At 41.3% G+C, this 22,614-nt stretch overlaps 1 protein-coding gene across 1 annotated transcript in view; it reads right to left on the reverse strand.

The window, feature by feature from the left end:
* Positions 1-6,203: 6,203 nt before the first annotated feature.
* POLR3B (RNA polymerase III subunit B) overlaps positions 6,204-22,614 on the reverse strand; it is a 105,146-nt gene continuing 88,735 nt past the window's right edge. The window contains exons 24-28 of the mRNA XM_006205872.4: positions 20,162-20,265; positions 19,376-19,542; positions 14,472-14,585; positions 11,570-11,743; positions 6,204-6,655 (exon numbers count right to left, since the gene is read on the reverse strand). Of these exons, the coding sequence (XP_006205934.1) occupies positions 6,526-6,655; positions 11,570-11,743; positions 14,472-14,585; positions 19,376-19,542; positions 20,162-20,265 (689 nt within the window). The 3' untranslated portion in view covers positions 6,204-6,525. The remainder of the gene's footprint in view (positions 6,656-11,569; positions 11,744-14,471; positions 14,586-19,375; positions 19,543-20,161; positions 20,266-22,614) is intronic.

The raw sequence follows: 22,614 nt of genomic DNA on the forward strand, positions 1-22,614 counted from the left end.
GTGTAGTCACTCCACCATCCAGAGGCACATCAGCTGTCAGTCTGCTGAGGACAAATCCATATAACAACAGTTGGAAATTGTTCTCATTTGCTTTGTAATTTTTTGTTTTTCAGTTTTTTGCTTTGTAATTTAAACCACTTTCATACCCATTGTCTGGAGACAGTCTTGATTGTCATGACAAGGGGGATGTTACTGGCATTTAGCGGGTAGAGGCCAGAGATGCTGCTCGACATCCTACTGTGCACAAGTTGGTGCCCCACGAAAAAGAATTATTCGGCCCAAAATGGCAATGGTGCCAAGGTTGAGAAACTGGTCTTGTTTGGTATTTACATATATGAGAAGAGGAAAGCTAATCTTTATTGAGTGTTTACTACGCCGTAGGCACTGTTCACCTGAATTTCCTCATCTCAGCACAACAAACCTGTGGTGTAGGAACTACTCTTCCCCGGTACGAGCCTGGGTGGGGAGGCAGGTAGGTTATACTCTAACAGAGAAGATTGAGACTTGGCGTCTTAGGGGAGGATCGGGGCCTCCAGCTCCAGTGCAGGGCATGGCGGTGCCTCTGCTGTGCATATGTGCACAGAACAGAAGGGCACAGTGGCTTCATTCTCTCCTTCTTTGTTGGTAACACCACTGCCAATTCATGTTCAGTCAGCAGCTCCAAGGTCAGGGGCTCTGGGACTCCCCACCCACTCTTGCAGGCTCAGCACATAGAAAGACTTGGAAAATCACAGCACCAGCTCCCCTGTGGGCCCCAAGGAAGCCGTGCAGCACCCAGAGCATCTCTGCTGACTTTGTGTTTTGCTTTGGGGGGGGGTGACATGGTGGCATTCCTGGGAGGACCTGGACACCAGACTGAAATGACCAGCAGGGACAGAGACAGAAACTGGAGTTTTTCAAAGAGCCACTTCTGAAAGGCCACTTTTAACGTGGGATGTGTCTGCGGCGCTGGCAGGCAGATCCCGTACTAAGTGGAAAGAAGCTGCAGAAGGAGAAAGCAGAAACCTCAGGGACGGAGTCAGAAACTAGTCAGCAGAAGGAAGTAGCATCCCAGGCTGCCGGAGAGGAGCTTTCCCTGTATAAATCTGGCCTTTAGCCAACAATTTCCTCTGTGCAGGCTCTTCATCAGCAATGGTAGGGGTGTGGGAGGCTGGGAAGGTGGGGCTGGAGCCCTGAGGGAGGTGCGGTCCGATACACTCTGCTGCTTAAGGGGAAGTCACGCCACAAGACAGAGAGGAACGTGGAGAGCTGTTCCCAAGGAGTGGGTTCTTTGGCACCCCTAAAAATCTAAAGGCTGGCTCTAAGAGAAGATGGTATCCAAAGCTCCTCATGTAGTTTATGACAGTGGGTCTTAGCTTTTAGATGCACTGGAACCATCTGGAGGGCTTGTTAAAACATAGATCCACCCAAATTTCTAACAAGTTCCCAGGTTGATGCTCATGCCGCTGGTCCAGGGACCACACTTTGAGGCAGGCTACCCCATCCCCTCCAAGGATCTGTCACCATTACTTAACCTTGAAGAATACTAGTATTCCAGTTTCTTCAAATATAGTGTTCACAGCAGTCCCTATTTAAAGTATAGCAAATTCACCAAAACTCCATTCAAGTTATATTAAAAATGAGAGTATAAACTTCACCCCAGCACCCAATACAAAAGATTTTTGGACCCATCACCTGTTTTAATTTATTCACTTCTAGTCTTTATTAATGTGGATGATTGGGAGTTAACCAGACTTAAAATTTATATGCATGGAATGAGAGCTATTACCTAGACTTGAAAAACACTTTAACTCCTTTGATTACAGTCTGAGATTTTAGACCTGAGTGAAAATGCGACTTTCAGATTGTTCTGAGGATTTCTGCTGTGACATCCTGATTACAATAAATTTGATTTGCTGAAGCAAATCTCTTAATTGCTTCTGGGACCTGTGTCCGAAATCCAAATTGGTAGCTTGGCTTTGGTAACAAACAGTATACACTTCTGGATTGCCACCACTTATTTTTTCCCCACTTAAAATGGCCTCTTAAAAGGCTTGACATTAATTTCCCACCAACCTTGGCCCCATGGGACTGATGCAGTAAAAATCCAACTGTTAGTCAGCAAATGAAACAAACTGCTTTCAAGACACATATGGAGTAAATATGGATGGTAAAGAGGTGCTACTTTTACAGTCACTTTTCTGACCATCCGTCTCACAAAGGAATGATTTACAGATCTCTCGGAAACTGGCTTCTCCATTACTCAGACGACAGAGAAGCGGACGGGTCCAGCCACCAGCCCTCAAGTGCTCATTCTCATGTGATTCATTACCCTAAATCAAGGTGTTGGCCCCAAATGCTCTGAAGCAGCTGAAAACTATCCCATTATACAGCACCCACTCAAGCCCCCTCCCCCTTTACTTGACTCTCAGCACATGGAAGCATTTTGAGACCTGGTTCTGTGGGCTTCATGAAACTATTCCGGGACTCCTGCGCCGACCACGGGCCTCACTTTGATGTCGGTGGTAAATGGTCGTTCCAGGGAAGTGTGTTTCTCTAATCCCATCACCCTGAAACAGGGCAGCTTTCACAAATAGCTTTTGCAAAACCCTACAGTCTCTGCACTTGGCCTGGTTTCCAAACTCCTTCCTCAAAGGAAAGTTGAGGTTTGCTCTTCCTAACCCTTTTCTGACGAAGCTGGACAGGATAAGGCAGTCCTGGCAGCTGTCTGTGAGGAGTATGATATCATCAATGAAAACAGTAACAAGCATTGGACATATTACGTGCCAGGCACTGGGCTGAGCTCCTTAGATGTTTTAGCTCATTTAACCCTAGAAACAGCCTTAGGTGTCAGTACCATTATTTTTTCCATTTTGAAGATGGATAAACTAAAACAAAGATAATATACTATATTTGGGGTGACAAAGCTATTAAGAGACCACCACAGGTTTAGAAGATATGTTCTTTTTAAAAACTTATTTGGTGAAGTATAACTTATATTCAGAAAAGTGAAAAATCCTATGTATAAGGTCAGTGCATTTTCATAAAGTAAAACACATCCATTTAACCATCTCAGGCCAAATAAATATGACCAACATCTCAGAAGCCCCTTTCTTGTACTACAGTCACTAGCCACCCACTATGCACAGGAACTGTTACCAAGACTTCTTAGATGATAGATTAGTTTTGCTTATTTTTTAATTTAAATGGAACCAATACAACATATATTCTTTTGTGTTTAACCTTTTTTCATTATTATTATATTTGTGAGATTATCTACAACACTGTATGAGGCTTTTCATTGCTGTACAGTATTCCACAGTGCAAACCTCCCACAATGATCAATTCCACTGTTAATGGACAGAGGTTATTTATAAGTCAGGGCTATTTCAATAGTGCTATTAGAAACGTTTCTGTACATGCCTACTGATAACACACACATATCTGCTGCACACCACCCCCCAGGAACAGGATTGCTGGACACGTTTAGCTTTAAAAGATACTGCTAGCAGTTCAGCCAGTGCTGTTACGAGTTGGCAAATGCACTGAGGAATATTATGGACTGATCGTATCTCTCCAAAATTCCTATGTTGAAGCCCCAATTTCCAATGTGACTGTGCTTGGAGATGGGGGCTTTAAGGAGGTAATGTTAAATGAGGTCACAGAGGCCCTACTTCAATCAGGCTGGTGTCCTATTACAGAGAGAAAGAGACCCAAAGCTCTCTCCTCACACACACTGAGGAAAGGCCAGGTGAGGACACAGTTGAGAGGTGGCCATCTGCAGCCAGGATGGAACAGAGTCCTCACCAGAAACCAAATCTGTCAGCACCTTGACCTTGGACGTTGAACCTCCGTAACTGTGAGAAAATAAATTTCTATTGTTTAAGCCACCCAGTCTGTGGTATCCTGTTATGGCGGCCAGAGCAGACTAATACAAGGGGAGAAGTGGTGAAGTTCGGTTCACCTCAACGAGCTTTCTTTCTATTTGGGATCTTGGCCTTTCTAGTCCTGGTGTCTTGGCAACTCCAAGCCCATACTTTTGTCTCCCCAGTTCTTTGGCTCTGACAAAGCTCAGGTCAGGGTTGCAGCCACTCAGTGGGTTTGGCCTGGCTTTTTTAAGCCTCTCGTCCCTGTGCCACTTTCAACCTGGCAAAACCTTGAGGGAAAAAGCGCTCCTAGGGTGGCCTGTAAAAGGCTACTCTAACATTACTGGAGATGGAAGTGAAAATGGTAGTTTTTAAAGCAAGGAACTTACAAATAACTTAACAAAATAAAACTGTAGTAGGACTAATACCAATTCTGGCCTCTTTTTATTTAAGTATTTCTGAGTCAACTAGTTACTCAAATGTAGCATCTGCTAATTTTTGAAATACCTACCTAACACAATTTTTCCCTCTAAGAATGGCTGTTTGGAGCCCACCTTCCTAGATTTTTGTTAACTTAAGAGAACTGAGAATTTCCTAGATTAGGCGACTCCCCTCAAAATGCTCCGAACTGTCTGAATTGTTTTTGAAAAAACAAGTTTAAGAAATTCAAATACTCAGCAGCGCTTGAATAAAAAAAAAAAACTGTCATATTTAGTGACTGAAAAACAGAATCATGGATGAAACCCAAAGAAGGCCTCCACATCAGGAAGCCTGGCCTCAAGCCCATGCTGTTCCCCCATTAACGGTGGGGCACTGGGCAAGTTAGCCATTTAGTGGCTCAGTGTCTTCAGCTCTATAAAGGGAATAATCACGATTGTAAAGTGTTCCCAGATCTCCAGGGCACAGGTAATCATTTTGCCCTGGGAGTTCCGTCAGCACTGCCGAGGGTAAGCCTTAGCACTGACTGTGGGACAGCGTTCCATGACTCGCTGACGTCTCGGCCTCCTCCACTGGGTTCAGAGCTCCTTAGGGCAGAGGTCATGTCCTGCTCTTTCTATCCTCAGCACAGTGCCTCACACAGGGGAGGTCCTGAGTGCAGCTCTTCCCAGGCTGATCCTCTGAGTGTTCACAGACATGCAGTGCCTCACAGGGCAGGGCAACTGCGTCTTCTGCAGAGTTGATAAGTGGAGTTGTCACATAATGGGAAAGTCAAAATCCCCCTACAAAACTCCTTAAATGGCCCACAAAGTATGGTACGTATACATTCAACCTAGTACAGTCTTCTTCAGGCACCTTCACTTTTGAGAACGACAAAGCTGGGTGCAAGGAAGGAACCACTGGCAGAACCAAAGACTTGGGCATTCAAACGCCTCTGCATTTGTAAAGCCTGTGGAGCCCCTGAAGTGACCGGAGACGTGTGCTGACGGTGGGGAAGGTCTGCTCACCTGCAGCGCGTCCCTCTGTGAAGCCTCTAGGACTCTCATACCCAAGTGAGGGCTACTTATTGTGAAGGAAATGAAGTGCTGTCGAGGTTGGGTTCTCAACTCAGTGACTAGCCTGGCTCCCCCTTTTGGAGAGTCCCAGTGCACGGTAGCTTGGTAAAGGCTCTGAAAAAGTCCTTGGTATGTTTAACTTGGAGACACCCAGTTTCTCAAACTTATTTGCCACTGGACCTTGATTCTTGTTGGTGTATAATATCTATTAATATTCTGTGGGACATGTTCAATGTGACATGCTGGGAATGCAGCCTTAGACCATTACTCAAAGCTTTTTTGACTTACTTTATAAACAATCCCTAACACAAATATTTATCTGGCTTCAGAGCAGAGCAATTAACAACAACTTAGAAATGGATGAAGAAGGCTGTCAGATTAAAAAGAAAGTGGACAGCTAACATCCTGGCAGGAATGGAAGGGATGGAAAATTTACAAAGTGTCTATGGAATTATTTTCAGATATTCAACAAATATTGCATGGTACGATAACGGAGGTTCAAAAGAGTGACAATTAGTCCTGAAGAAAAGGTGACATCCGGTAAAATTGCTGAAGATGGCAGGAAGATATTATCTTTACCAAGATTAGAATTTAAAAATTGGGTGTATAAAGGTAAGAGTCAATTGTTACGAACACTCACCCCTCAGAGAACCAGGTAAGAAAGCCTCCGCTTATCAGCCACGCTCCCGGCTTCCCGCAGGTGTTTTTCCTTCAAATACCGCTCAGATCAGCCTCCCCCGACAAAGGCCGAGTTAATCAGCTCAGATTCTCCATGTCCTTCACGTGTCATAAGAATCTGGCATTTTATTTAACCCCAAACATTCTTTTTAAGGAGGAAGGTCTTTGTAATGAATAAATTTCAAGATACCAGAACATATATAAAAGTTTATTTATCTTTTAGGTCACATTCACTTGTGAATCAAATTCAGAATACGGACAAGAGACTTCGCTACAGTCCTCATTGTTGGTGTCTCTCCCATGGCCCGGCCTCGTTGATCAGGGTTGTTCAGCCAGTCTTCTAATGTATAAAAAGCCTCTCCAACAATTTCGTGGTTCGTTCTTTCTTTTTTCTTTTTTTGAGAGAGAGAGAACAGTATTCACAGGAGCAGAAGTGGTCCTTATCCCTTCTGCTCCTCACCACTGTGGACACATTAGTTGTTCTCTTTAAGTAACCATCTTTCCCATCCTTATTCATTGTACTTGGACAGTTTTAACCTGGGGATAATGTTCATTGACTGCAGCTCCTGGAAGAGCAGCTTGCAGGCATACGGAATGCGGAGGGAAGACACATGGCATGACGACTTGCAGTAATGGCACCTGAAACCCAAGTCAGTCATGTTAGAGGGACAGTAACTCAGAAATGGAGGCCGGTGTGGAGCAAGTGACGATTCACTCGACAAAATTCTATCACCATTCTACCAGATTCATCAGTTTTCTATTCCTCAGCGTTCAGTCACACTGTCACATAAGTATGTATGTGCCCCCAAAATAAAAAGAAGCATCCAAGGTAACAAAAGTAAAAGCAAAACAAGTATCACTCCCCCAATTGTAAAAGCACGAAATTTTAATCAGCTACTTCCACACTTCTAGGCCTTTCTCCTTAAAATACAGAATAGCTGCCTATATGCTTGTTATGAATGAGGCCCAGAAATCTGAACTGTCTGAAAGTTACTCAGACTTACTTTTTTGTTGTTGAAAGTGTTTTAAACAGATTCAGTCCATCTCCATGTATTTGAACTGCATTTACTACGCCATACTACTCTAGGCAAGATGTTTAATTTGATTTCTGTCACTGAGATACTTGAAGTGTGATGGGAAAGATTAGACATTCATACAGAAAGGTGATGTCCAATCAAATGCTATTTATTTTTCCAGTGCTCCTCAAGCTTGCTTATTTGTTTTTATTGGAAGCTACTGTACTTACAGCACATTGGCCTTTGTGCAAAACTAAAGAACTGTGTGTGTGCATATATTCCCATTTAATCCTAATAACAGCACATGCTCCTAACCAATGTGCCCGCCTATTCCAATTAGAATTTTCTTTTCTCTTCTTTCAGCAAGAGCCAATGAACTGAATCTAGGTCTTAATCCATGGCTACAACTGAAGAAGGGTCCCTGGGGAGAAAGCGAGTTATTCTCTCAGGTTTCAGACCAAAATAGGTCCTCACCCTACATAGTGAGGGGCAATAGGTTTCCAGTAGAAATCCTGAGACTTAATAAGTAGAAAACTACAACCTTCCAGTTAACAGAGGGGAAAGTGAGTGCAAGAGGAATAGCAACTAAGGCTTAGAAGAGTCATGGGAACTGGAGAGAGATTCCTTCATGAATGAAAAAGGCCATTCTGGAGGGTAAGTAAGGCAATATGTATTAAAAATGTAGATGTGCATGTTATTTGAGCAATCGCAAAAGTGGCAAAATATGTGCATAAGAATGTTCACGGTCACACTACTTATAATAGCATAAATCAGGAGACGGCTCACATGTCCAACAGGCAATTGGTTCTGTGATTAGAAGACATTTATGCAGAAGAATACTGTGCAGTCATTAAGTGTGATGATGTAGAACCATACTATTGAAATACAAAAGTGTCCAGGACACACTGTGGAGTAGAAAAAGCAGTTTGCTAAAGAGCATGATCCCAAGGGGGTCCTCAGATCCATTTCAGTAAATGTATGAAGTCCGCAAAATCGTATGTAATAAGACTCTTTTGTGTGAGTATGTTTTAATTATTCTGCTGTTATCAGAATCTCAAAAGAATACATGATTTTTTTTAAAGAGTACAGAACTATTGGCTAACAGATATGTCCCCAAAAGAGTCACTAAAATGTTAATAGTTGTCATCTGTGGGTGATAGGAATTAATATAACTGTATTTTTTCCTTTACGTTCTTTGTCACTGAGTATTTTACAAAGAGCAGGGGTCATTTTTTGTAATCAGTAAAGCTTTATTATTTTAGAAAAGAAAAGCACCAAGGCTGAGAATTTGAATGTGGTGGTGAGTGACTACACAGACAAGAACTTCGTGAGAAGTGAATGCAAACAGGTCGAGCAATGATGGACTCATGCTTCGGCCCCCACTGGGGGACTTGCAGGGGCTCAGCAAGCACTGTGGAGTGTTTGATTCCATCGGTAGCAACGACAGAAACACAGTAAACGACCTTTTCCTAAAAGATTACCTACAGACCTCTTCAATGCATGACAGTTTAAGAATTACATTTTTAATGTGCCCAGGTTGATCTAATTTATTCAGGAATCATGTTCATGCTTTAATTAAATTGGAGAAGTGGATTTAACTGGAGCAACTTATTGCTGATTCTCCTGACCATTACATTACCTCATGACTTCAATACAAACTAATCTATTTAAATTTTCCATATGTACTGATTCATAATCCAGAAAGCCCACTAATCTTCTCTATTACTAAATATTTCTCCATCATTTAAAACGTTCCAATGCATATGTGTACAGATACATAGATGCATGTATATATAAATACATACACATAATAAAAATATGTAATTTTTTACTCTATGTCTGGAAAATGTCCAAAGGAAGAAACCTGACCCGAACAGCAAGAAAACAAACTGATTTTTTAGGGCAAAGGCAGCAAAAGAAGGAGACTGTGGCTTCACATGAGGAATGGCTGTCCAGTAAAATATCCTCTACGAGCTAATTATCTTAATAGGGATTTTCTTTTCTCCACTGTTTTCCTTCTGGACCTCTCTTTTGTGACTTCTGCCCTCCGTGTCTTCTGCAGAACAACAGTCTTGCTGTAAACATCCCCATAGCAATGCCTTACTAATGTGCAAATCACCGACAAAAGGCCAGTTTCAAGGTTCTGAGCTGCTCTAATTACTCAGCCTCCATTGTGCTGTTCATTAAAGAGCGACTTCCTCCAACAAACGCCCGTGCTCCCTCCCACACAACCCAGCACACACGATCAGGTAACGACGGGAAAATGACAGCATCATTACGCTCCTCTGCCAGGAAGCAGCACGAGGAGGCTGCTAGACTACCAGACTGGATTAGGAATTTTTTTCTGTTGGCAACAAGGGTATAAGTAGGCCACTCAAAATCAGACATACAGTATATCCAGGCCTGTTTAATTACAGTAAAGACCCTTAAACCGTGTAACCTGATTTAGTCCTCTTTCAAAGGATTTCAAATACAATACACATTGAACACATGAGCTTCAAAATCAGGCACTGCCATCAGATGATCTCTAAATAAGAAGAAACGAAGCAGGAAAGGAGATATGAATTTAACAGAATAACACTGAGATCAATTACTGCTTACACTGAGTTTCCCTGAGTATTCAGCGGAAGAGAGGGGAAGGTTTTCAAAGTGCATGAGTAAAGCTGGTGTTCTGCTTTATTTTTTCTATTTCTCTTTCTGTCTTTCTCTCTCTCTTCTTTGGTTGGGGCGCGGGGGCACAGGAGGGAATGTGGGGAAGATGGAGAAGAAAAGGAAACTCTTTGAAGTTTTCTGATCCTTATTCTTAATAAAATGACTTCTCTGAACCATCTTTTCAAAGTAAATTATTTAAAACTCCTTGTGCCAAATTTGAAGATCTAAGCATAGTGAAATTAGGTTCCAGGCATCTTCCTATTACACTTTTGTTGTTGTTACACAGCCAGGACAATAAAAAGCAAACTCAATATGCACTTCAAAAGACAAACAGACATCTCAGAATTGAAGCAACCTCCCCGCCCCGTGTCACTGATATAAGAAAAAGCCAGGCTTATGCATAGAATAACATCACCCTATCTCTGCAACCTCATGAAAGGAACGAACTGCAAATGGCACCTCTTGTGTTAGTTTTTAAAATGAAATGATTTCACAGACAAGTCTAATCAACCGTTTTACACCAAAAATCATAAGATAATTGGCTAAAAGGTTTTGTCATTTAATGAGCAAGGTATATACTGTGTTCTAAGAATCCCACTCATTCTGGCTTTTGATCTGCTTTATTCACCATGAAGATTGGTAGCTTAGGAGGGCAAAAAGTTGGGGCTCTCTCTGGAAGGAGGCTTTGATGGGAGACTCGGTGGGAAAAAGGTAGCCCTTGTATTCCTCAAACTCTAGCCACGAATGCTCATCTGGGCCTAACTCTGTCCTTCGGAGGATGCACCCTCACGCTTGCCCAGAGAAAAGGCGCTCTGGGAGGTTGAGTGAGGGCTGATGAGGGAGCTGGGGCTGTTCCCTGTCCCTGCAGCATCTGCCTTATATCTTGTTGGACCTCATCTCTAGCAGAAAAGTAAGAAGAAACTAGGGAACTACCAGCCCTCCTTCCTACAGGGGTATTTCAGGGCTCCAGATAATGACTAACCCTAAGCAGAGTGGCTGCTCTTTGGTGGTAGAGTGAACCATTACAATAAGGAAAGGTGATCTAACTACACAAACACCAACAAGAAATATGTAGCATCATCTTTTAAGCTGGCCTTTTTATCTACTGAACTCTACACAGAACTTAAAAACTTTATGAGTTACATAATTTACCTACTGGCAATCATCCATATGCAGGGTCAGTATCATTTAGCAATTATATTTTATTTAGCACCTACCAAGTCCCAGGCTGGAAAAGCAGGGGTAAACAAGACAGAATGTAATTAGAATGAACTAGAAGATAAGCTCCCTGTAAGCAGCCATTCATCTGTCTTATTCACCCCTGTATTTCTGGGGCCTAGAACAGTGTCTGGCACTTAGCAGATTCTTACTGTTTGTTGAGTGAATGACTGAGACAGGACATTGACTCTGTCTTCATGGAATTCACAGTCCAAGTGTAAAGCAGAGAGAGTACAGACAAGGTCCTGGCTCTGTCACCAATTTACTATAAGATCTAGGGCAACATACCTGGCTCTTTGGGTCCAAGGTTAAAAGCGAGCATTCAACACAATCTTCATAAAAATTTTCTAGTTAAAATATGCTGTAATTCTGACATCTAACAGTGAATCTGCTAGTATCTTTATAGGTAAATTGTGTTATAAAAGGTACTTGAGATGCTTCTTTAAAAAGAAGATAAAACCTGTATTCCCTGGGAGTTTAAACTCTAGCAGTTGTAGAAAGCAGAACATTAGGTAGACAAACTAAGCATGTACATATAAAATTCCGAATTCCAGGAATGCCTGGATGGCGAAGACTGGCGAGTATGTGGTGTGATCCAAGGTCAATCCCCGGACTGTGATTTAAGAGGCAAAGGATGTGGTACGAGAGACATGTGGTATCCACTTACCAGCCAGAGTACCCCAGAAGTCCGCACTGCCCACAGACATCAACCTCAAAGGCATCACTTGAAATCATTAGTCTCTCTAGCAAAAGCATACTGGCTCCATAACCGATTAAACAGTCACGTTCCATTTCTCCAAGACGCAAACCACCATCACGAGATCGACCTTCAGTGGGTTGCCTTTGAAACAACAAGTTAGACAAATGTGTCATTACTATATTAAACCAAAAAAAGCAGCATCACGTGCTGGATAAGAGCACAGGGCTTTAGAGCAGGGCTCAAGTGGATTCAAACTGCTTTTAGACAGTGACCAAAAGCATGCTGCTCAGCCTCTCAGCCTCATTGTAAAAGACACGTAAGAATACCCATCCCAAAGAACCTTAAATGAGAAGAGATGTAACACTAGGAGTTGCTATATTTATTAGCAGGAAGTAGTAATTACATAATCTTATATGATGCAATAATAAATGAATATATAATCATATAAAACAGCAGTGCTAGCATTACTATCACCATCTCTATCATTATTATCAGGATAGTATAGTCCTCAAATCAGGGTAGAACGTCTTTTGAGTGTTTTCAAAGATGTCTGAGTTCTCTATTATTTAAAAGCAGAAAAACCAAGCTATGGAAGAAACCCAGGTCCCCCAGTAGTTACTGCCAGGGCTCCAGGAAGGAACTTTATTATTAAGAAGTAAATTAAATAGGGAAAGAAGCCAACAGATTTTTATAAAATTTAGAATAGATCAGGAATCACCTGGAAGAATAGTGTAACTAAGGCAGGTGGGAGGTTCCCCAGAGGCTGGGAAAGTTCTGTCTGTCCCATTCAGGTCCTTCCTTCCTTGTATGACAACCAAGAAGCTATTAGTCCCCCTGAATGGACACTCTGTGGTTTATGTATCTGCTGGGCTTGAGAATATCTTAAAAGGGTAAGAATCCAAGATCCAGAGATGTAGGTACAATTAAGGGATTCTGAAACAACTCAGGCAACCCCACCTAGGTTCTGATGAAAGGAAAAGAAGAGAAGAGAAAAGAAAAAAGAAAAGAAAAGAAAAGAAAAAAAGGAAAAAAAGGGAGCTCCTTGGTTGGCTGATTTTGGAGTGACAATTCTTGTAGGGAGTCTGAGAGGGAGGAGTGGGCCATAAACCTATTGCTTGCTTTATTCCACAGCATCTTTTGATATTTGTTGTTGTGGAAAGTTACAGTGGGAAATCAACTTAAGTTGTAGATTATCTGCTGAAAGAAAGTTGACATATGAAAAACTTACAAAATAAACACACTGTAGTGGATACTTCATAACTGAGTACAACATCTACATGTTTTTATCTGGGGTGGGAGTAAGGGCATCCCTACACCTGTGGTCACCAGACAAGTAAAGGTGGTCAGATCACACGTGGGCAGAACCCCAAACTTGGATTTTAACCAACTGAGATCAATGACTACAGACAAATACACTCCAGGCAGATTCATATGGAATACACGAAACGAATTCTAAAGTAGTAACTTTTTTATACAACAAAGCAAGAAAAAAAGGAAACATATTTTGAAATGTTACTCTGAAATAATTTTGGATGTTGTAATTGAAATGGAAGTTCTAAAGGGGATGGCACTCAGGGAGAGATGCTCCTAACCCAGGTAGGGTCTCATTGCTGAGGTCATTACTGCCTTAAGAATCTCAGCTTCTCTTCCCTCTTCTGCAATTTTAAGCACACGTATGTCTGTCTTTTCAACAGGCATGTGCATTTGCTCAGTTTCACATGGTCAAGGGATTAAGTCATCTATACCTCTCCCTTGGTTTAAAAAAAACCCAAACACTAGCTGCTTCATCCTCTGCCCCCTGCCCCTGTACTGCAACACCCAGGCAGTGCCAGGGAAGTGGGCAGGGAACTGCATGTATGCTGAGCCTCTCCCGTGGATCAACACTGTGTACATTCTATGTTCAAACATCTGACATTCACTAGCCTGCTGAAAAGTGGGTATTATTCTCTTCTCTTCATATATGAGAAAAAATGAAGCTAAGAGAAGCTAAGCCATCTCTCCAAGGCACCTAGAAGTGCTACATGATGGAGATGAGTTCACATCCCTGTCTACCTGGCTCCATTGGGCCAAACTCTCTGGCAGCCTCAGCATTGCTGCCATATTGAGCTGGGTAACCCTCTGTGGTGAGGGCTGTCCTGTGCATTGCAGGATGTTTAGCAGCATCCCTGGCCGCCACCCACTAGATGCAGTAGCTTCCTCCCCACCCCCCAAGTTGTGACATCTCAAAATGTCTTCAGACATTAAAAAATCGCCCCAGTTGAGAACCACTATCCTAGACTATGCTTCTCCAACTATAAAATGTAGTACTAAGAACATGTGAAACTTAGTATTTATAATTCCCTTTCCCAACAATTATATCCATTCACCAACACACAGACACTATGCTTGAAACTGAAGAAACACTGGCCAATGGGGCACATGTGAACCCAAACCTCCCGGAGCTTATTCAAATAAGCATGCAAGTACACGTGCCTTGTGCTCCAGTAACAGTTTTTAAAAATGATAGTTGTGGCTTGGGCTACTGAATAACATTACGTATGTGTCTTCTGTATACACATGGGAGCATGCAGGTGTATCAATATGTGTGCGTGTAAAGTTTATCTACATTCCTATAAATGAACCTTTTTGAATGGGACCATATTTGTAAACTGGTACACAGTAAAAGACTGTCAGGAGACTACCGGCAAGACCTATGATGGGCTTGCTCTTGTGTCTATGAATTGATTTTAATTGGTTGCTATTTTTTTCATGTTAATCAGATATATGTCATTTTTGTTGATGCTAACATCCCAAATTTTGACTCCTGCCTAATGCTATACCCAAGAGATGAAAGATCGACTTGACCACATTATAAATGCTTTTCTCTTACCTGGTAAGGACAGCTCGTGGTCCCCGGGCCCGGGCGTGCATCTTATCTAGCACCATGTGTTTCAGTTTCTGATAGTACACGGGGCCAAAATAGATGTATGCTTCTAAGGGCTCCCTGAAAGACAGGTCAGAGTTTTAGGTTAAGAAACTAAGTTTGGGCTAACAAGAGACAGCCTTTTCTAGGACTCATCTCTGGCAGGCCGTGATTTGTGTATGAACAGGATTATCACTAAATGAATGGGAAAGAAAGATTTTCAGTCTACAGTGAACAAAAAGGTTAGAAATGAAAATATAAAAAAGTACCATTGATGCAATAGAAGATGAAGTGTTCAAAATAAAAATTTATGAACATCAAGGTACACGTATCTTTCCAAATTAGTGTTTCTGGTTTTTTTGAATATATGCCCAGGAGGAGACTTGCTGAGTCATATGGTAGTTCTATTTTTAGTGTTTTGAGAAACCTCCATACTGTTTTCCACAGCAGCTGCACCAACTTACATTCCCATCAACAGTGTACAAGGGTTCCCTTTTCTCCACATCCTTGCCAACTTTGTTATTTGTATTCTTTTTGATGATAGCCATTCTGATAGGTGTGAAGTGATATCTCACTCTCACTTTGATTTGCATTTTCCTGATGATTAGCGATGTTCAGCATCTTTTCATGGGCCTGTTGGCCATCTGCATTTCCTTTTTAGAGAAATGTCTATTCAGTTCTCCTGCCCATTTTTCAATCAGGTTATTTGGTTTTTTGATGTTAAGTTGTTTATATATTTTGGATATTAACATCTTATCAGTCATATCATTTGGTCAGTAGTCGTCTTTTCACTTTGTCAATGGTTTCCTTTACTATGCAAAAGCTTTTCAGTTTAGTTAGGTCCCTATTGTTTATTTTTGCTTTTGTTTCTTTTGTTTTTAGAGACAGATTCCCAAAAATATTGCTGTGATTTATGTCAGAGTGCTCTGTCTATGTTTTCCTCTAGAAATTTTATGGTATCCGGTCTTATCTTTAAGTCTTTAATTCATTTTTAGTTTACTTTTGGATATGGTGTTAGAGAATGTTCTAATTTCATTCTTTTACATGTAGCTGTCCAGTTTTCCCAGCACCACTTATTGAAGAGACTATCTTTTCTCCATTGTATATTCTTGCCTCCTTTGTCATAGATTAATTGACCACAAGTGTGTGAGTTTATTCCTGGGCTCTCTATTCTGTTCCATTGATCTATGTGGCTGTTTACGTGCCAGTGCCACAGTGTTTTGATTACTGTAGCTTTGTAGTATAGTCTCAAGTCAGGGAGCATGATTCTTCTTTCTCAAGACTGTTTTGGCTATTTAGAGTCTTCTGTTTCCATACAAAATTTTTTAGTTATTTACAATTGCCAAGGTATGGAAGCAACTAAAGTGTCCATCAAATGAACAGATAAAAAAGATGTGATATATATAAATACACAATGGAATCCTACTCAGTAATAAAAAAGAATGAAATCTTGCCATCTGCAGCAACATGGATGGATTTGGAGGGTATTATGTTAGGTGAAGTAAGTCAGACACAGAAAGACAAATACTGTATGATATCACTTATATGTGGAATCTACAAAATACAACAAACTAGTGAGTAAAACAAAAAAGAAGCAGACTCACTGATACAGAGAACAAACTAGTGGTTACTAGTGGGGAGAGGAAAGGGAGGAGGGGCAAGATAAGGGTAGGGAAAAAAAGGGTTATTATGGGAGTATATGAAATCATGTGTGTGAAACTTTCAAAAATTGTAAAGCACTACAGAATGTAAAGACTCTTTCATTTAGTTAAAAAAAAAAAGTAAAAAAAGAAAGAAAAATTTAAACAGGTTGTGAAGAAGTTTTCCTCCCACCCAAGCATCCCAGTAGCAACACACTGTCTCAACTCTTTTTTTCTTATTTTCTTTACAGCACTTGTCACCATTTGTTATTAAAGTATGCACTTGTTATTTCTCTGATTATCACCTGTCTTCCCCACAAGAAGTAATCTCTGCAGGATAAGCACTTTGTCTCCTGGTCGCTGTGGCCCCTGCACTAATGACCCTGCCTGGCACACAGCTGTACTCGGTAAATGTCTGTTACACAGCTGACTCAGTGAACCTTTAGAAAAACTGTAGTAAGAGTTTAAAAAGGAAGTAAATATTTAAGTGCTCTGAGAGTGGAAAGCTTTTTTCTTTGGCTTAGAGCAAGAGCAGCCAGGAGATTGATGCCTTTAAAATTTTTTTAACTGCCCCAGAATCTCCTTCCTCAGAAGAAAGGCAGCATCCACCATGTGCCACTGACCCAGGACTTAATCCATACAACAATCCAGGGAGGGAGGGACTGTTTTCCCTATTTTTAAGAAAAGAAATAGGCACAGAGGGTTAAATAAGAGCTGGTGAGTGGTACAGTGATGCAAATCTAGTGCTCCTCCTGCCACGCTGGCCAGTCTTGAGCCAAGTAAATTTGGGCCACAGCAGATCCCAGAGGGGAAAGAGCAAAGGAAGCAACAGACACGGCAGAAAGGACATCAAAACATCTGACCTGCTTGCTTGGCACACCCCTTATCGCACTTTAAGTACCATTAGCAAAGGCTTGTGCAGCTATCAAACCATTCCGATGCCTGAAGTACAACCAGATTCTTGGAAGACAGAGTGGAAGGCACAAAGGACAGGGTGTCAGGAGACCCTCTTCTTGTCCCACAGCTCTGTCATGAGGTAACTGCATGATCTCTTTATCTCGGTTTTCTTAGTTGTGCAACAAGGGAGTCAGATCAGCTTTAATAATAAATGATTCTATTCCTCTATTGTATGGCTGAATTTCTAGAACTCTGTCACCTAATGCCCCTCCATCAAGTGATTAAAGCCATATGCATATGACATTTTTTCCTCCTAGCTATGCTCAAAAACATGACAAGGGATGAAAGTTGGCAGGTGACGTTTGTGAACCCTTTGTGGAACTTCCAACTAACAAGCTAAACTAGTGTCTCTTAAACTTTGCCACCGAGATAAATGGCAAAGAAATGAAAACACTTGTCTGGGGGCCTAGGCGAGGGTGGTGGAGACATAGCCTACAGCTGTCTATAGAAGCAAAACATAACTCAACCAAATCTTCCAGTAAAATTATGTTTAGAAGGTCCACCAAATTGATTCATTGGTTTTGCACACATTCTGGTCAACTTCTGCATTCTTTCTGGATGAGAAGCAAAGACTAACATGATCAGTTTAGCAATGACAACTGTGTTCTTTGAGAAAGACCTTAGCTACTTCACTGAGTCATTTCTGAAATGGAGTATCACTTTTTTCCTGTAATGCGATTTTCTGTAACATCTCAACTGTGATATACCTAAAGACATCCATCCGTATCATTACAGTCTGGATAGGTCATTTCAGAAAGCAATCAATACTTTTAAAAGATCAGATTTTGACCATTTAAATCACATCTGGATACTCAATTTGCAGCACTAAAATCAACTCTGTGTTCTCACACGCGCTTCCCCGTGCTGAGATTCCCTTATGTTCAAGCAGTTTAAAACCTCAGAAAACAGTATAAACACTATGTCCGAGAGTTTTATCTGGCATAAAATACAGGTGTCTTAATTTAAGCAACTGATTGGATTCTTTAAACCCATGTATGAGTCAAGTTTCAAACCCCTGTCATTCTCGATAATTTCAGGGACATCTGTTTCTCCCAGGGTACCAGGAAGCCCCACACTCTGCCTGTGTGACCCGCTCTCCAGCCTCCCCTCAGGCTGCAGCCACTGCCTCTTCCCTGCACAGCAGCCAGTTTGGCCTCTGCTGGTTCCCTGAACTTACCAAGCTCTGTCCCTTATAAGGTGTGTGTTTGTTCAACATGTGTTTCCTCTGCAGGAAACACTCTTCAAAAGGTCTCTTCTCATCCTTCACATCCTCACTGAAATATTCGCCTCCTCACAGGGATCTTCTAACCTATTCCTTGTCTTCATTTCGGTGACAGCTATTTATATTTTTATTTATATGTTTTCATTCCCTTATTCACCAAATATTATGGAGTGCCTGCTGTACGTCAGACCTTGTGCCAGACACTGGAAATAAAACAGTAAACAGAACAGACGAGCCCTGCTCTCATGGAGGCTATGTCCTGGTTCTCGTCAGGGAGACAGGTAATGATACCATATAGTATTATTACATAGTATACTTGATAATGACGAATGCTACATAGAAAAATAAAGCAGGAAATGGGCAATATTGAGCTGTAGTTTTAAAGTAAGTAGTCAGGGTAGGCTCTGCTGAGAAGCTACCTTTTGTCTGTTATTTTTTAATGTCTAGTAACAAATCTCAGTGGTCAGCTCCACAGGTCAGGGATCACATCTATTTTGTTCAGTGCTATATACCTAGTACCTAGCACATGTTAGGTGTTTAACACATCATTAGTGAATGAATGTGCAAATATGAGGCCTCAGGCTATCTGTCAGAGCACTAAGTATCTGACATTAATCATAGAGATGCAGAGAAAAGCCAGTGGTTAAGAGATTTTGCATTACACACAACTTCTGTGTTCTTTAAAAGTTACATTGAAATACTGTTTTGGTAAATTAGATCTTTTCTTCTTTTTAAACAATCACCTCACCAGCAGAACAATTTATCAGTTTTCTAAATTTGGACTTTCTTTTCTCTTCCTCCCCTAGTTTTATTGAGATATAATTGACATATAACATCGTGTAAGGTGTACAATGTGTTGATGTGATACACTTACATATTGCAAAATGATGCCACCATAGCATTAGCTAGCACCTCCATCATAAATCTGGATTTTCTTGCATCAGATTACTTAAAAGAGTAAAACTATGTATCTTAAAGGCTCTTATATCTTATCATACTTTTACTTTAATAAAATCATACTTTTTCTTTAAAATGTCTAAACACACACTCACCCTGTGATGCCAGATGTGACATAGTCTTTCCCCAAGTAGTTATAACCGTGGCGAACAAGGTCTTCACACACATCCTTCACTTTACTGCCTCCAAATGCAGTGCCATAGTGGAACCTGCCATCTAACACGCCGGCCTTGCCCGCCAACAGTTCAATTAACTTCCCCACCTGTGGGATGTGAACAAATTAAGTGAGCCCCAGGAATGTGGTATAGGAATTCTGTTTGTTTATTTAGCTGTGGCCTATTTCCCCCAAAGATTATGAGACTACAACTATTAACGAGTTATAAATTAATAGTAGCAAATGTTTATCACTCTCTTACTGTGCGACAGACTGTCGGAAAAGCTTGACATGTGATCTAAGTTTATGCCTCCAAAACCCCTGTGGGATAGGTACCATCATCTCCTTCACTTTACATATGAGGAAACTGAAGTACGGAAGGGCTAAGCAACTTTCAAGTCCCACAAATGGTAGGTGGTGGAGCCAGGATGACAAAACAGTAACCACAGAAAGGGAGATGCGTTAGGTTTGATGTAAGGGGTTCTTCTGCTGAGGGGGTGAGTTCACTGTTCAGAAGACTGCTCCTGAAGGGAAGGGGAGATCTCTCCCCACTCCCTCTGTAGAGGGTATCAGTCCACCACTGTCAGGGTCTAGGAACCTATTTATTTGGCGAGAGGTCAAGGAGCCCTTTCTAAAAATCAGTTTCAGGGTCCCATCTCCTCCGCTCACTACAAACCAACTGCCTGCCTTCTTCCTTAAAAGCAGCACCTCTGAAAAACGTACTGACCGTCATTCGAGATGGGAAGCCGTGTGGATTCATTATGATGTCCGGACAAATGCCAGAATCACAAAATGGCATGTCTTCTTGAGGGACGATCAAGCCACAAACACCTGGTAGAGAGAAGAATTCATGCTATGTAAAGCAAGTCGGCAGAAAGGAAGAATTATCATCACCGTACTTAATTGGGATCTCCCCGCTGCCATCTCTATTTCCATTGCTCTCAAACCTTTACCATGGACTCAATCAAGAGCAACAAAAGCAATTTTCAACAATCCTTCTAGACAAACAGTTGTCAAACAACTGTCCCTGCAGAAAGGTGTTGCAGCCTGTAGACCAGCCTGCTGGCATGACACCCAGTGGTGCTGTCGGGCTGCTTTGCCCCACCTCTCGTGCTGCGGAGATGGAAGAGCAGCCACTTCACTGGGCCTGGCCCCGTCAAGGTCCCTGAAACTGCAAGTCAGCAGCAATTTCACTCCTCCCCAGCCAGTTCATGACTGGCTACTACAAACTGTACCCAAATCACAGGAATGCAAGTTCTCTGACTACCAAACAGAACTGATTGAGCGAGGGGTGTGTCTGAACTGTGGTTTTAAAACTGTGACAAGGACTACTCGTGTGTGGCTAGTGTGCTAACAGGCCTACTTATTGGCTGCCGAGCCCTGGCTGGTTGGCTGGTTTCTGCCAGGGCTTTCCTGGCCGAGGCTAAACTGCCTGAAGGAATTTTAATTCCTATAGCTTACAGCACATTAGAAAAGTGACCTCTGATTGAAGTTATAAAATTGAACAAGAAAATTGAACACCAAATTATTCTTGGACAAAAAAGCTAGAATTAGGAATGGAATTCTAAGAATGAAAATAAAACAAAAACTCACCAACTTTTTGCAATCTACCGACAGTCTCTTAAATTAGCTGTACTTTATCACTCCCTAAATATTATTCTAACCTGTAGGGAATTTTGTTTCTTAAATAGTTTTTAATTCCTGATTTCTTTTTCTTGGTAGGAAGGATATAGGAGTATAATTTAAATTGCTAACCACAACCTACATAATTCAGAATTAGAAAACTAGTGTATGGTATTGGACTAAGAAAAAATGCTTTTATATTTAGTAAGATAAAATTCCTTTTCTCTTGTATACAAAATTATCAACCATCTGTACCTATTGAAAAGAAACTGCTCTCAAAGAAATGTTTCCTTCCTTAGTTTGATTTCTACATAATTACTCAAATTATTTTAAAATAAAATTTTTGTAATGTGTTATAATCACCAAGAGCTGAAGTCTAAAGAAAAAGAGTGCCATGTGCCCATTTAACATCCATTATCAATATTCGGATTTCTAGTGGCTGCCAACAATATGGTAATTAGATTTATGGAGTTGAATTCTAGAGCATGAACGTACTTCAATTGGCTTTTTGGTTGAAATTATACTGTTTATTATAAAGAACATATGCTCTCTTACATCAAGCACAGAAACATTCAGTTTACTTTATTTCAAACTCAGCAACAATGTGTTAGAATTTAAATCAAGCAGACTGTGTGCCTCTCCTTTCTTCCCTCCAAAAATCCATCTTGTCCACACTGAAATTATCTGACAAAACACTAGGGCTACTGGGAAATCTACTCTGAAAGAGATCAAATTGTAAATCTAGGTGCACCGACAACAACATTGTTTAGCAGTGAACAAAATGTTAAAACTGGCAATTCCTAAAGAGGCCGGTCCTGGGACGTGCTTGGGTGAGAATGCCACTTTGGCTGGTGAGGAGATGGAGGGTTCAGCTACATCCCTTAAAAACAAAACCGGAGAAAAGTCTCGGCACCCCTTCAGTGGCAGTTCACAGGGGGAAGCCGGCGTCTACTCAAAAGGAAGCTGCCTGTTCACTCCCAACAAGAGAAGGTGGGAGTGAGGTGCAGGAGGTACAGAAACACACCATGGAAGCACGACACACTTAAGCTGGGGGAGGGTAAGGACAGATGATTTGCATTTTGCGTTCTCAGTTATAGCTGACAAGTTTAACTCAACTTTATTTTGTTATTAAAATGAAAGCAATATTCCCTCCCCTGGACTCTGAATCTCTAATAACTCTGCTTGAAATCTGATTAATATTTGGTACAGAGCTTCCTTTCTTGGCAAGTTACTTTCTTATCAGCCCTTTTCTGACACTGCAATTTAAAAATATATTGTTTATATAAAGAGCTTTCAGATTTTTTCGTTCCGTTATAGGAACTGCTTTAGCCACATCTGAATCAAGGGCACCTGTAAGCCAAAAATTAAATCTTAGCTAACTTAAAATTGCTTTAGGCTCTGAAAACCCTTTTATATGCCAAGATGGTTCCCATAGCAGACAGGCCTGTGTTGTTTGTTTTGTGTGAAAGTGAATGATAAAAGATCCATGAAATCGACACAGAAAGCCAGAACAGCAGAAAGAACTGAGGGCTCTCCATCATTGCGGCTTCTACCCTC

Source organism: Vicugna pacos, chromosome 12, assembly GCF_048564905.1.
Source record: "Vicugna pacos chromosome 12, VicPac4, whole genome shotgun sequence".
Lineage (NCBI taxonomy): Eukaryota > Metazoa > Chordata > Mammalia > Artiodactyla > Camelidae > Vicugna > Vicugna pacos.